This window comes from Podarcis melisellensis (assembly GCF_964234715.1).
Source record: "Podarcis melisellensis genome assembly, chromosome: 6".
In the NCBI taxonomy this organism is placed as follows: Eukaryota; Metazoa; Chordata; class Lepidosauria; order Squamata; family Lacertidae; genus Podarcis; species Podarcis melisellensis.
Window position 1 is genome coordinate 38,570,013 of NC_138538.1, and position 14,306 is coordinate 38,584,318.

At 43.0% G+C, this 14,306-nt stretch overlaps 1 protein-coding gene across 10 annotated transcripts in view; it reads right to left on the reverse strand.

Moving 5' to 3' along the window:
• Positions 1–1,996: 1,996 nt before the first annotated feature.
• The window catches only part of LOC309372617 (membrane cofactor protein-like), a 41,937-nt gene continuing 29,627 nt past the window's right edge, over positions 1,997–14,306 (reverse strand). For 6 of the 10 annotated variants that reach the window (XM_081916360.1, XM_081916365.1, XM_081916359.1 and 3 more), the window contains 5 exons: positions 12,179–12,205; positions 10,967–11,030; positions 9,083–9,278; positions 7,121–7,656; positions 1,997–2,147 (listed from right to left, as the gene is read on the reverse strand). In XM_081916360.1, coding sequence (XP_081772486.1) covers positions 9,083–9,278; positions 10,967–11,030; positions 12,179–12,205 — 287 coding nt within the window. In that variant the 3' untranslated portion in view covers positions 1,997–2,147; positions 7,121–7,656. The remainder of the gene's footprint in view (positions 2,148–7,120; positions 7,657–9,082; positions 9,279–10,966; positions 11,031–12,178; positions 12,206–14,306) is intronic. The other 4 variants (XM_081916361.1, XM_081916364.1, XM_081916363.1 and 1 more) reach the window with 4 other exon arrangements.

Consider the following 14,306-nt stretch of genomic DNA (forward strand, 5'->3'; position numbering starts at 1 on the left):
AGATTTCCCTATGGGCTTTCGTCTTGCGAAGCAAGCCCATAGGGGAAATCGTCTAGCGAAGTGTCGCAAAAACCGAAAAACCCTTTCGTCTTGCGGGTTTTTCGTCTTGCGAGGCATTCGTCTTGCGGGGCACCACTGTACTGGGAGCCAATGTAGGTCTTTCAAGACCGGTGTTATGTGGTCTCGGCGGCTGCTCCCAGTCACCAGTCTAGCTGCCGCATTCTGGATTAGTTGTAGTTTCCGGGTCATCTTCAAAGGTAGCCCCACATAGAACACATTGCAGTAGTCCAAGCGGGAGATAACCAGAGCATGCACCACTCTGGCAAGACAGTCCGCAGGCAGATAGGGTCTCAGCCTGCGTACCAGATTAGTTAATTTTTTAAATCCAGAATTGTTATGTATTGCAACAGAAATCTATTACACCATAGCCATATACAACAACCAGGATTGTCAAAGTGCTGCATTTCCCCCATATCCCGCAGAAAGAATTTCTCAGATAAATCAACACAAACTGCTTTCCTCTCTCCCAGCTAAGCCTTTCCTCATTTGAATGTAAGCACAGTTGGAATAAAAAAAGAGATAGTGTGCTGTTAGCCTATGGGATGTTTATGTAGTAGAAGCAACATAGAGAGAAGGGGTAGACAGAGATGGGTGGACTTGACTCAAGCTTGTTCTCTAGAAAACAGTAGAAGCAACAGGAAGTACAGAGTCTGCAGGAAATACAGTTGTACTAGGAGCAGCTGTAAACAGGACTATGTATCAACAGCTTCTTTAAAGAGAAGCTTCTTTAAAGAAAGTCCTTAAATCCATAACAATTATTACTGCCTACATAAATATTTGATGCAATGATGAATAATTAGTGGCTGGCTGACTGACTGTTGCTATCCACTTTTAATTGCTACCTCTCCCAGATGTAATGGGAAATTGTGGCTTTAACAAAGCATGATTTGACAACCAAAGTCAGTGTGCAACAAAGCGAAGATGAAGTAGGGAAGTGTGCAGATATGATGCACATTCTAAATCTAACAAACTGTGACTTATTTAGCTGGGATAGTTACATCTGAATTTGTCTGAATTTCCCTATATCTGAACCTTTGTTTTCTTCAGCACGCTCAGATTTTGTAGGCTTCGAGGACCTGTCCTTTTTTACTTGTTACTCAGTAGAGTATCATAAACATTGATGGTGTTACTTAAATAATAATTTTAAAGTTTCAATATGAGGATTAAGTTTACTATCCAGCCAGATGGCAACACATGACTTTTAAGCACATAGCATGGAAGTGTACCTAAGCAACTGCAATCAGGTCTTGATATCCGAACACTATGTTTTCTCATGAAATTGTTTGTTAGACAAGCATTTACATGAGTTGACGATTTCCATTGATTGCTATGAGGAAATTGTTAGTGTGTTCCCAACCATGGAAATATGACCCCAAAATGATGAAAAAACCTGGGAGAACCCTCTGAAACATCGAAAAAGGCAAACAAGGAAGGCAAAAATGCTATTACAGTGGTACCTCTGTTTAAGAACAGCCCTATTTACGAACAATTCGATTTATGAACTCCGCAAAACCAGAAGTAGTGTCCTGGTTTGCGAACTTTACCTCGGTCTAAGAACGGAATCCGAACGGTGGAAGGGCACCGGCGGTGGGAGGCCTCATTAGGGAAAGCTCACCTCGGTTTAAGAACGGTTTCAGTTTAAGAACGGGCTTCCGGAACAGATTAAGTTCATAAACTGAGGTACCACTTTATCTAATCTCTCCACACACAACCGCCCCAATGGTTTCTTGAGAAACAGCTGCCATAGATCTGCCACATGCAAAAACCCAAAAGCTTATTTAAGACTGCTTATTTGTTTAAAGTAGCACACACAGGTTTGGCTGTTTATATACTGTATCTGAATATGTCTGAATATGTTGATTTCCCTGCCTACTGTTCCATGAGTACCAGTCGCCACTAGGTACAGAATCTATTTTTAAAAATGAGATTCATGATCTTATATTCATGTATATGCTTTATTTCTTGTAAATTAATATATAATACAAATTCAACTTTAAAGTCTTTGATTCATGTAAGTGTATAATTATCTTCAGAAATTTACAATTTATCCCTTGTAGCTTTTAGGAAGTGCTCGTTTAATCAAGTGCCTGAAAAGAAAAGAAAACCCATCTCAAATACGAAATATCATTATACAGTGACGTTTGTAACTTTCTAAAATGCAAAGTCTTTGAAAGAAGCAGCTGAACATCAACAAAACCCATTATGATTTACCTGTCATTTAAAACAGCCAGACAACTAAAACATCTGTCTGGGCATACACAGTAAGCCAGCAACTTGTGGGCATTCAGCTTTACGTGCATGGCAAAAAAATATTTACAAAATTTAAAGGGGGCAGGTTCTGGAGGAGCACTAAGATGTCTCAAATAGTCTAGAGCAGGGGTTTTTATAGCCAGAACTCAACAGAACTCAGTTCTGGAACCTCTCACGTGGGTGCCATTGCCATTCTAAGAGAACGAGGGAGGTGGTGAATTCCAGCACCGTTTTTTCTAGAAAAATAGTACTGGTCTAGAGAGATCCTAGAGATGAAATAAAATACAAAATTTGAAAGGGGAAGTACTGTATAGAGAGAAGAGAAAATAAAACAGAATAAAGTTTGGTTTTTTTATAAAGAGGAATGGGGGAAGGGTGATAAAGTTTCAAAGATGCAACCACTGCAGTGGCCAAGAAGGAACTGAGGGGGATGAGAGCATACTGCTTGAGAATACATCATGTGGAATGGAAGCAGACCTACCAAAATGTTTTTAAGAGCCCAACTTTCCCCCAAACTGGTCTCCTCCTGACTCTTTGATGCCAACTCTGATCAGCCCTAGCCAGCACAACCAAGGGTCATGGAATAGGGACTTGCAGTCCAAAGCATCTGAAAGGTACCTGCTCTAGAAGGTTCTTAATACTGCTCTGGGCACAGAACCCACACAATGGACTGTATAGAAACTACGAAGAACTCTTAAGTACAGATGCTGAGGACAAGCTATAAGGGATGCCTACCATTCTAAAACTGTGGTTGTGAGCTGGCTGCTTCTAATAACAAAATGCCACACTTAATGGATCTCAGTTTGAACCACAAATGAAGTCCTTCTGTCCCTATCTAGGACTGTAAGCAAAGAACATAAATTTTTCAATTTTATGAAATATTTTTGTGAAGTAGTTCCTCATTTTAAGTATCAGGTGAATTAAAGTATCAAAAAATATTTAATTGAGGTTGGAAGTTTGCCAAGAATTGGTAGATTTTCCAGTATCTAGAAATATTTTCTTGCTTACCACTGCTGCTGCTGTACTGTGAGTTAGGGAAGGCCGCTCCCTCCTCAGGCTGATTCCACCTGGCCCAGGGGGCGGGGCCCAGACTGACTCGCCACCGCCACAGCTTAAGAGGCCTCATTGAGGCACTGGGACACCACTGCTGCTGCTGCACTGTGAGTTGGGGAAGACCGCTCCCTCCTCAGGCTGATTCCACCTGGCCCAGGGGGCGGGGCCCACACTCGCCACCGCTATAGTTTTAAGGACACTGGTGTTGTTGCAGCTAATGTTAAAAATGTTTTTATATATTTTAAAGTGTTTTAAAGGGGTTTTTACTTTTTACTTTGTTGTACCACCGTGAACGGTGGTCTGTATACATGTATTTCTACTTTGTTCCGTTTTATGTTGGTTTGGGGTTGGATAGTGAGTGGGGTGGGGATTTGTTTTGTTGGTACAATTGTTTTTGGTTTGATTTGTTTTTCTATTTTGTAAATGTAGGTTGGTTTGAGGCTTGGGATTGCTACCGTAGTGGGGCGAGGGAGGTATGGCGGTGGGGGCAGATGTCATAGGCGAAGGGGATCGAGATACGGATATGCTCGTACCCCTTCCAATCTGCGCCCCATCCCAAGGGACGAAGGTAGGGTGAGCAAGGATTACTCACCTCCGTCACTGGTGTTGTGCAATGCCAGGTCTATAGGCAACAAAACCGCCACCCTGCGAGACTTCTTCACCTCGCAGTGGGTTGACCTGGCTTGTGTGACGGAGACCTGGGTGCGCGAAGGGGAAACTGTTACCTTACGAGAGATGGCGCCCCCGGGTTTCTCCGTCCTCCACCAGTTGCGGACTGTGGGCCGGGGGGAGGGGTGGCATTATTAATCCGAGAAGATTGTTCTTTCAGGGCTCTACCATCGCCATCGATTCCCAGCATTGAATGTGTTGGCCTAGTGTGGGGCTCCGAGGTGAGCTTGGCTGTCTGGCTGGTGTACCGGCCACCTAGTGCACCAGCAGCCACCCTGTCAGGCCTGCTGGAGGCGGTGGCCGGCTGGGCCTTGGAGTTCCCTAACCTATTGGTATTGGGGGACTTCAACATGCATGCTGATGCCATTCCCTCCTCACAGGCTCTGGACCTGGTGTCTTCCATGGCGACACTAGGGCTCTTCCAGTTTGTTTCGGGGCCCACACATCAAGCAGGCCACACGCTGGATTTGATGTTTGGCGCCGGTATAGATGTGATCATGTCTCCTTCGATGAAGGTGCCATGGTCTGATCACTACGCTCTGAAAGCCAGGATTGATTTTCCACCCCCACCCTGCTTAGGTGGCGAGCCAATTTGGGCTCGCCCGCAGAGGCTGATGGACCCTGATAGATTCTGTCAGGCCTTGCGGAACCTTGCTCCCCCTGGCCACTCACTGACTCAGCTTGTTGAGAGCTGGAATATCCAGCTCCTAGCAGCCATCGATGAGATCGCACCTAGGCACCCTCTGCGACCCCGCAGAAACCGGGCTCCCTGGTTTACCGAGGAGCTTCGGATAATGAAGCAGGACCTCAGACGGCTAGAGCGAGTATGGCGGGGTGCCCGTGACGGAGCCTCAAGAACATCTTATAGGGTTTTTATGAAAACCTACGAGATGGCAGTGAAGGCCACTAAGAAGTCCTACTTCTCGGCCTCCATTGCCTCCGCTAACTCTCGCCCGGCGCAATTATTTAATATAATTAGGTCTTTAAAGTCCCTTGAAGGACAGCCAAATTTAAATAACAATTTGACACACAGCTGTGAGGCATTTGCGAGCTTTTTTGCAGAGAAGGTCCTGTTGCTCCATGACCTCCCTGCCAATTTGGATACAATAAAGGAACTGGAGGCCCCTCGACTGTCCTCGGGTCCAGTATTGGACCACTTTGACCGGATATCCCCAGCCAATGTGGACAGACTCCTCCAAGCTGGAAAGCCCACCACCTGTCCTCTTGACCCGTGCCCGCCTTGGCTGATTAGAGCATGTCCAGGCGAGGTGCGGGCCCCCCTGGGTGATATCATCAATTTGTCCCTTGGCACCGGGATATTCCCAGGGGAACTGAAGGAGGCAGTGGTGCGTCCACTCTTAAAGAAAACATAATTAGATTCCTTAGATCTATCCAATTACTGCCCGGTTTCGAATCTTCCATTCCTGGGTAAGGTGATTGAGAGAGCGGTTGCTGAACAGCTTGGTAGGTTTCTGGATGAAACATGGGCTCTTGATCCATTCCAGTCCGGCTTCCGCGCTGGTCATGGGACCGAGACGGCTCTGGTCGCCCTAACAGATGATCTCCGCAGGCAGCTGGATCGAGGCGGGTCGGGGCTGCTGATTCTTCTAGACCTGTCAGCAGCCTTCGACATGGTCGATCACGAACTCCTGGACCACCGCCTTGCCGACGTGGGGATCCAGGGCACAGTCCTTCAATGGCTGCGCTCGTTTCTTTCTGGTCGGGGACAGAGGGTGGCGCTTGGGGGGGAATTGTCATTGCACCACTCCTTGGTGTGTGGAGTGTGTCTCCTTCTTTGGAGGTCTTTAAGCAGAGGCTTTACAACCATATGTCAGGAGTACTCAGATGGTGCTCTGATGGTGTTTCCTGCTTGGCAGGGGGTTGGACTCGATGGCCCTTGTGGTCTCTTCCAACTCTATGATTCTACGATTCTATGAGTACCTCAGGGTGCGATTCTCTCCCCGATGCTATTTAACATCTTTATGCGCCCCCTCGCCCAGCTTGTCCGGAGTTTTGGGCTGGGTTGCCATCAGTATGCCGATGACACCCAACTCTATCTGTTGATGGACGGCCATCCTGACTTGGCCCCAGACACACTGACCAGATGTCTGGAAGCTGTGGCTGGATGGTTACGTGGGAGCCGGTTGAAGTTAAATCCTTCGAAGACAGAGGTCCTCTGGCTGGGATGGAGCGATATGGGATTGAGGGGGCAACTCCCATCTCTTGCGGGGGTGCAATTAATGCCAGCACCGTCCGTTAAGAGTTTGGGTGTAATCTTCGATACCTCCCTCTCTATGGAGGCGCAGATTACAGCTATAACAAAGGCGGCATTTTTTTCATCTCCGCCAAGCTAAGCAGTTGGCTCCTTATCTCTCTCGCCCTGACCTAGCCACTGTGATCCACGTGACGGTCACGTCCAGACTGGATTATTGTAACTCGCTCTACGTGGGGCTGCCCTTGAGACTGACCCAGAAACTCCAGCGGGTGCAGAATGCCGCGGCAAGACTCCTTATGGGGTCTTCGCTGCGAGATCATATTCATCCGGTACTATACCAGCTGCACTGGCTCCCGGTGGAGTACAGGATCAGGTTTAAGGTGCTGGTTTTAACCTTTAAAGCCCTATACAGCCTAGGACCCACATACCTACGGGACCGCTTCTCCTGGTATGTCCCACAGAGAAATTTGCGGTCTGCAAATAAAAACATCCTGAAGATCCCAGGCCACAGAGAGGTTAGGCTGGCCTCAACTAGAGCCAGGGCTTTCTCAGCCGTGGCTCCAATCTGGTGACCAAAGGCCTGGTGGAACGCTCTGTCACAAGAGACTAGGGCCCTGTGGGACCTGACATTTTTCCGCAGGGCCTGCAAGACAGAGCTGTTCCACCAGGCCTTTGGTCACGGCACAGCCTGGCCCCCTCCTCTGGCAATCTGCACAGAATTTTGCTTAATGGTTGCCATCAATTTGATTTTAATTAATTTTATAATGAATGTTTTTAGAATGTTGGATTATTTTGATTGTTGTTAGCCGCCCTGAGCCCAGCTTCGGCTGGGGAGGGCGGGATATAAATAAAATTTATTATTATTATTATTACCAATGAAGATCATTTGGCAGATTTGGGCAAGCATCTATTTTTCAGCTATCTCCCAGGGCTGTTGCGAGGCCAAGATGGCGAAGTGAGTTCTTTGGAGCAACTTCAGCTTCAAAATATGAATACAGTAAGCACATATGATGTCATTCATAGTAATTTATAGGAGAACTGAAACATAATTTACAGTGAAATCTTATTGTTTTAGATCAGGAGAATCCAACACAGTGCCCTCCTGATGTTGTTGGACTAGAGCTTCCATAAGTCCCAGGCAGCACAGGCAGTAGTTATAAACAGAGCTGGCCTGCCCATGAGGCAGGGTGAAGTGGCTGTGTCAGGTGGAAGAAGCACAAGAGGTGGTGTCCCAACACTGAAAGAGCCCTTGTCGGGAGCACTCCAGCATGCTGCATTGCAGCTTCTCTCCCCAGTCCCTGGGACAGAGAAGACAAGCATCAAGCCCTTGCAGACTTGCTCCCACTTTTGCTGAGTTTGGTGAGAGAGGAGGGCATTCTGGTGTGTCGCTTCACTTTTCTTCCTCACCCCTGGAGAAGAAAAGCGACAAAGCCTTGTGGAATGAGTTCAGCATGACTGGGGTGAGAGCATTACAGTGTGCAGCAGAAGTGGGGAGGGTGTGGCAGGGGGCACAGAAAAGCACATTCTGTTTTTGTCCCATGTGGTGAAATGGGATAGGCCATCCCTGGTCATAAATGACAGTGGTTGTAGTCCAACAATCTGAAGGGCACCATGTTAGCAACCCATTTCAGCTTTTCAGAGAGGACTGCTTAAGCCTTCTGCTTCCCTGCAATGTATCTCTGGCCCCAGCGCATACTTTGGGGGCCATTTTAAATCAGAACAGTGGTGAGCAAAGGAGCACTTTTCTTGCTTCTCAATAATTCCCTTCTGAAGTAGCCGTTGGGACTGTGCTAATAAGCACCTGCATATAGCTTTTAGTCTGGCCCATATTCTTCTACTTGAAGCAAATATCTACTCTTTAACTTATAGTTGTGTTTATAGAATTTTCACATTCATTACTAAAATGTTGAAAAGTGGAATCTGAAATAGGCACTTTCCTGTAACTGTGTGTATTATAGGCACAAGTTTGCGGGACATTGCAGTTTACTGTGTGAACTGTCATACCACACAAGCATCACCCCATTTATGCACATTTCACTCATGCCCAACCACGTATACATGCAATGCCAGGAAATAATTAAATAAAAAGATTTAAACCACAAAAAGGGCAGAAACAGCCAGAAAAGAGTGGGAAAAGTGGGGGAAATGGTGCAAGAAAGAGTGGGGAGATGTCTAGCAATCCCAGGTGCCTTTGCACCAACCTTTGAGGCCTGTAGAGAGCTGGAGTTTGAGAAAGGAGGTTAGGAAGGAGCGATTGTGGTGGAGTCTAAAGGGTGTTTGCAGGCTTTTTATATGGTGTTCCCCACTATACGTCATTTCATATATACATGTGGTACTCAGGAATGTAACCGGCGAGGTACCTGTATTTCTTTGCACGTTTATTTACTGAATGTGAGTGTGGAAATGCAGCATTAGCTAAAGATTAGCAAAAAGAATTTTGGCTTTAACACAATTTAAATTCAGACACATGTTAAAAGATGGTAAGTAGATCAGATCACAGATACAATTATTATTTGATTTTTAAGATAAATATGGCCCTAAATTGGGTATCATTTTGAATGTGCTGCTGCATCGTATGTCCCTTTATTGCTTTTTCTCATTAAAAATATATATGTAGGAGCACATATCTTCCAGTTGCTGAGTTCATAGAGATGAGGGAGCCATACACAGTTATTATGGGATGCAGCACTATGGAAGCCTACTAATACTGATGATGCGGTGGCCTTTGCTGACCACCCTAAACAGAATACTGCCTCTCTCATTTAACACATAAGTAAAGGGTGATAGGTAAAAGAAAGGGAAGGAAAAGAAAGGGCAGAAATAAGCTGAGTCTACCTAGTACACTGATTTGCTTCTGAAGCTGCGGGGATGGTCCAATTTTCCTTGTACTGCTATCCTCTTGGATGTTTCACTTGAAAGGTCATTGCTGAGTAGGTTAGGACTGGCCACTGCTACTTTACTCTTTGGCTGCAAACTAAGTTCTTTGGTAGCTGTTGTGCTCTGCTGCATCTCTCTGCTCTCTGTTCTTGCCCTGTCAGAGAATGGAAGTATGGTCAACCCACTCTTTCAGCTAACCAATCTAGGCCTCTCCACCTCTCTAGGGTCAATGGAGAGCTCCACCTATATACTTGTTCCATGTCTCAGGGGGGTCATCTGTATAGAAGTATATCACTGTTGTGAGGCGACCAAAACTGCAGCAAGGTACCAAACAAGGTGCAAAACCTATATAATTCTATATAAATTGGTGGGAATGGATTGGAACCAAAACCAACCCAACCCACCACACCGTAATATAAAAATCACAATATCATTGCAGACAGAATACTATATTTACTGTAATTTTAAAAGATGCTGCATTTATCTTTGGAAAGTAATTACAGAAAATGGGCTTCCTTCTCCCTCATGGAAGTGCTTTGTGGATGCATAAGGCCTTCTTTTCACTGTAACCCCCTGCCCATTTATCTAAGAGCAGGTCACATTGGACTCAATGGGATTTACTTCTGAGTAGACATGTACAGGATTGCACAGTTAATCACAATAGCCAAAGGAGTGGCTCAAGAAGAAGCACATTAAGGTCCTGGAGTGGCCTAACCTGTCTCCAGATCTTAATCCCATCAAAAATCTGTGGAGGGAGCTGAAGGTTCAAGTAGCTACACATCAGCCTTGAAATCTTACTGACTTGGAGAGGATCTGCAAAGAGGAGTGGGACAAAATACCTCCTGAGATGTGTGCAAACCTGGTGGCCACCTACCAGAAACGTCTGACCTCTGTAATTGCCAACAAGGGTTTTGCCACCAAGTCATCTTTTGCAAAGGGATCAAATACTTATTTCACTCATTATACTGCACATCAATCTCTGACTTTTGTCTTCTGGGTTTCTGGGGGTTTTCATGTTGTTATTCTGTCTCTCACAGGCACAATAAACCTACCATTAAAATTATGGACTGGTCATTTCTTTGTCAGAGGGCAAATGGGAAAATTTAGCAGGGGATAAAATACTTTTCCCCCCTCACTGTAACTCCGAACAGCTTGGTGAAGATGTATAGAGCAGAATCAGATATGTGCTGGAAATGTAAAGAAATGGAAGGAACATTTTTTCATATGTGGTGGACATGTAAAAAGGTAAAATAATATTGGGAGATGATCTACGGTGAGTTGAAAAAATGTTTAAAATAACTTTCCCCAAAAGATTGGAGTCCTTCCTGTTTGGAATAGTTCAGACAGAAATTCCTAGGTGCCAGAAAAAATTATTAATGTATGCAACAATGGCGGTTTAAGTTTTGTTAGCCCCAAAATGGAAAGCGACCGAGGTCCCAGGCAAGGAGGATTGGCAACTTAAGATGTTAGAATACACAGAACTAGCAGGTTTATCACATAGAATAAGAGAGCAAGAACATGTATTCAAAGAAGAGTGGAAAATATTTATTGAATATATGGAAGTAATTTTATTCAGCTGAAAACACTGGTAACATTAAGATAAATTCAACAGTGTAATGAATATTTGAGTGATGTAAGAGTGGAGAACTGATTAAAATGGTTAAAGTAAAATGTGCAGGAATGATAGACAAGCAAAATGAACCATGGAAGCAGGAGGGAAGTCATTGGAGATAAAATAGTATGAAAATTTTTGTTTTGAGATGTATAATGGAAAATTCAATAAAAATTTAGAAACAGAAAACAGAAAATAAAAGAGGAGTTTAGTAATAAGAGATGTTTTACCTTGTTAAGTAAAAATTCTGATAAACCATTTTGGTTCCAACAATCAATATAGGTAATAGGCACCCTAAAAGAAAAAGAAAAAACACACACAAGAAAAATACACCATACTATCCTATTAAAAAAAGCTCACAAGAGGCCAAGAAAACTCATGCATAATTCAAAAACAGTTTTGAAAATGTCCTTCAAATGTTACTCAAAGCATAATAACACCTCTTGAATGTTAACAATAAAATGCAATGATTTGTCATTAGGTGATCATGTTACTCCAAGACAAAAAAACACCAACTATGATGATGGAGTAAAGGTAAATTTCTGGTACTAATTAGCCTACACTGCTATTTAGTACCAGAAATCATTTTAAATTATTACCAGTAAATACCGTATGTTTGTGTGTGTGTGTGTGTTACAATGTACATATAGATTTTGGATCCAAGAATGAGATTCATCAATTGATGAGCAAATATCTGAGCACCAGTGCTAAACTGATAAAATGTGGAAGATTTACAAAGCACCAATGGTGTGCACAATGTTCAGAGTCAATTCAACAAAACGTAAATCCTGTCTAGCAAAGAAAATATGGGAGAAACTTCTAGGGGCATGAGCTGATTTTTAATCCATGCTTAATTTTCCCTTTTGAAAACCAGGGGACTTAATTTAATAAGGAGAATTAAGCATGGACTTAAATCTCTCCAAAAAGTGAAACTTCAAAATGCTTATCTCTGACCCCAGTATTTTTTGCTATTGGTAAAAAGCACCTGAAATTGTACAAAACACTGGTATTTAAATATGTTTAATATATCTTCCTGTTTCTCCCATTCATTTTCAATAAATTACCGTATTTTTTGCTCCATAAGACACACTTTTTTCCTCCTAAAAAGTAAGGGGAAATGTGAGTGCGTCTTATGGAGCGAATGGCGCTGAATAGAGAGGGAGAGCTGCACAGCGCCCCTTCAGCGAAGCACCTCAACAGTGAAGCAGGAGGAGGAACGGAGCCCCGCTTGCTGTCCTGGCTTCTGCCTTAGCAGTGCGCAGCCTTAGCAGTGCGCAGGGGGAGCCTTCATCCTGCTACCCTGAAGAGGCTTCGCGCGGCGATCCCTCTTGCTGTTCTGGCTTCTGGGATTCAGAATATTTTTTTTCTTGTTTTCCTCCTCCAAAAATTAGGTGCGCCTTATGGTCTGGTGCGTCTTATAGCACAAAAAATATGGTACATACCAGCTATAAGTAATCTCAGGAAAATACCTAGAAAAGAAGGGGAAATGGTTCTAATAAGCAAACTTCTCAGAAAAGAACATTGTAAGACTATTTCTCGAAAGTCTACTTATTCAGACTGGCAGTCTCATAAGAAAGTACTGCAGCTCAAGGTGGATTTCATATCACAACTGGTTTATATGTTTTGCTTACTGCATGTACTCTCATATATAACTTGGCCATTTTAAACTTTTTCCTATACTAATCAAGAAATCTTTTTTTTAAATAATATTTATTAACAGTTTAAACACTACAAAAGAAAAAAAGTTAAAAGAATACAATACAATACAAAAGCAAAGACACTACATAACACTTACACTAAGACATTAAACTAACAAAACAAAACAAAAACAATTTAAAACACATCGAATAATTTCAATATCTTATCTTTCATTCACTTGTTTCAACAACCTCCTCACACCTCCCTTTTTGTATTCCACTTCAGTTAACTGTTTCAGCAATTCCTTTTCTTCTTCCTCTGTTTTCTGTCCTATAATTTATCTTAACATATTCTAACCTTATTTTTTCCCTTTAATACATTAGTAATCTATTTGTACTTAGTTCCTTATAACATTTCTACTAAAGCCATATAACTTCATTCCAACATTTTTCTAACATTCATTGATTTTACAGTATTTCTATAAATAATCTTTAAACTCTTTCCAGTCTTCTTTCACCGACTCTTCTCCCTGGTCTCGGATTCTGCCAGTCATTTCCGCCAGTTCCATATAGTCCATCAACCTGGGGGATCCAATCCAAAAGATAATACTGATATATCCGCTATTCCTCTATTTGGTGATCTTCTATCCGATGCTCTTTGCTCTAGTCCTCTATCTGGTGATCTTCTATCCGATGCTCTTGGCTCTTTTCCAAGTTCCTTCTGCAGATCTTCGTAATTATACAAAAACTTTGCTTTATCTTCTACTGATCTTATTTTTATTTTCCTTCCTTTAAAACTGAAGGATAGACCTTGGGGAAACTCCCACCTAAAGATGATTTTATTCCTTCTCAGCAGGGCAACCAAATCTCCGTAGTTAGGCCTAAGATCCAAAAGATATTTCGGGACGTCTTAAAAAATTTCCACTCTTGACTATTGTACTTCTAAAGTCTTCTGGTAATGCCAACCCAAAATTCTGTCTCTCTCTTCTTTGGTTCAAAGGGTGATCAAACAGTCTCTTATTCTATTCTTCTCTTTTTTCCCTCCTCTTCGAAGTCTGAAGGCCCTCACAATTCTAAACTCTTCTCGACCCAAGTCCAGTCCTAAAAGTTAGCAAATTCCTGCGTGAGAAAGTCTATCAAACTTTCCTTCTCCAGTTCAGGTAAAGCTCTGATCCTCAGATTGGTCTGTTTTTCTTTAAGTTTAATCATAGAAAGCGTCAGCTTATGGTTATCAAGTTGCCTCTGTAGGGCTGGGACTCTCTCTCTCTCTCTCCAGTTGTGTTACTTTACATTCCACAGCAACAACTTTTTCCCTAGCTTCCTCCGCGGTCTGCCGTATCAAAGTAGATTCCTGTATCAATTTCTGAATGGTTTCTGTGTTGGTATTCACCTTTTGTCCCAGATTATTTATACTTTCTGTATTTAGATCGATTTTAGTAGTTGCCACATCCACTTTCTTGTTAAGCTGTTCCAATGAATCATTTATCTTACTTAATGCAACCGCTAAGGCCTCTTCTGTTAACATTCCTCTTGATTTGGAATATGCTGGTGCAGCCGCAGAAGAGGCAGGGGGTTCCTGATGTTGAAGCTCTCCTAAATTGCTGCCAAGTCTTCCCAGACCTTAGTGTTTTTTCAGAAATTGACTGATCTATTTTTTCCTTTCCATCTGCCATAACACTTAAAGGATTCAAGGTCAGTCCCACAGTCACACAGTTTTTATCTTACAGCTGGAAATTCCCCTAGCCCAGCTCTTGTAACAGTTTCCAAAGCTTCCTCTAGGGGGAAACAGTTTCTATTTGTATTAATCTGTAATGTCCCCTTTTAAACACAGTTTAAACAATAAAGTTAGTTTCAGTTTTCAGTTACTTTTACTCTTTTTTAAGCGCAGACGGAGACAGTGGAAACAATGTATTTCTCTTATTTAGCTAGCTGT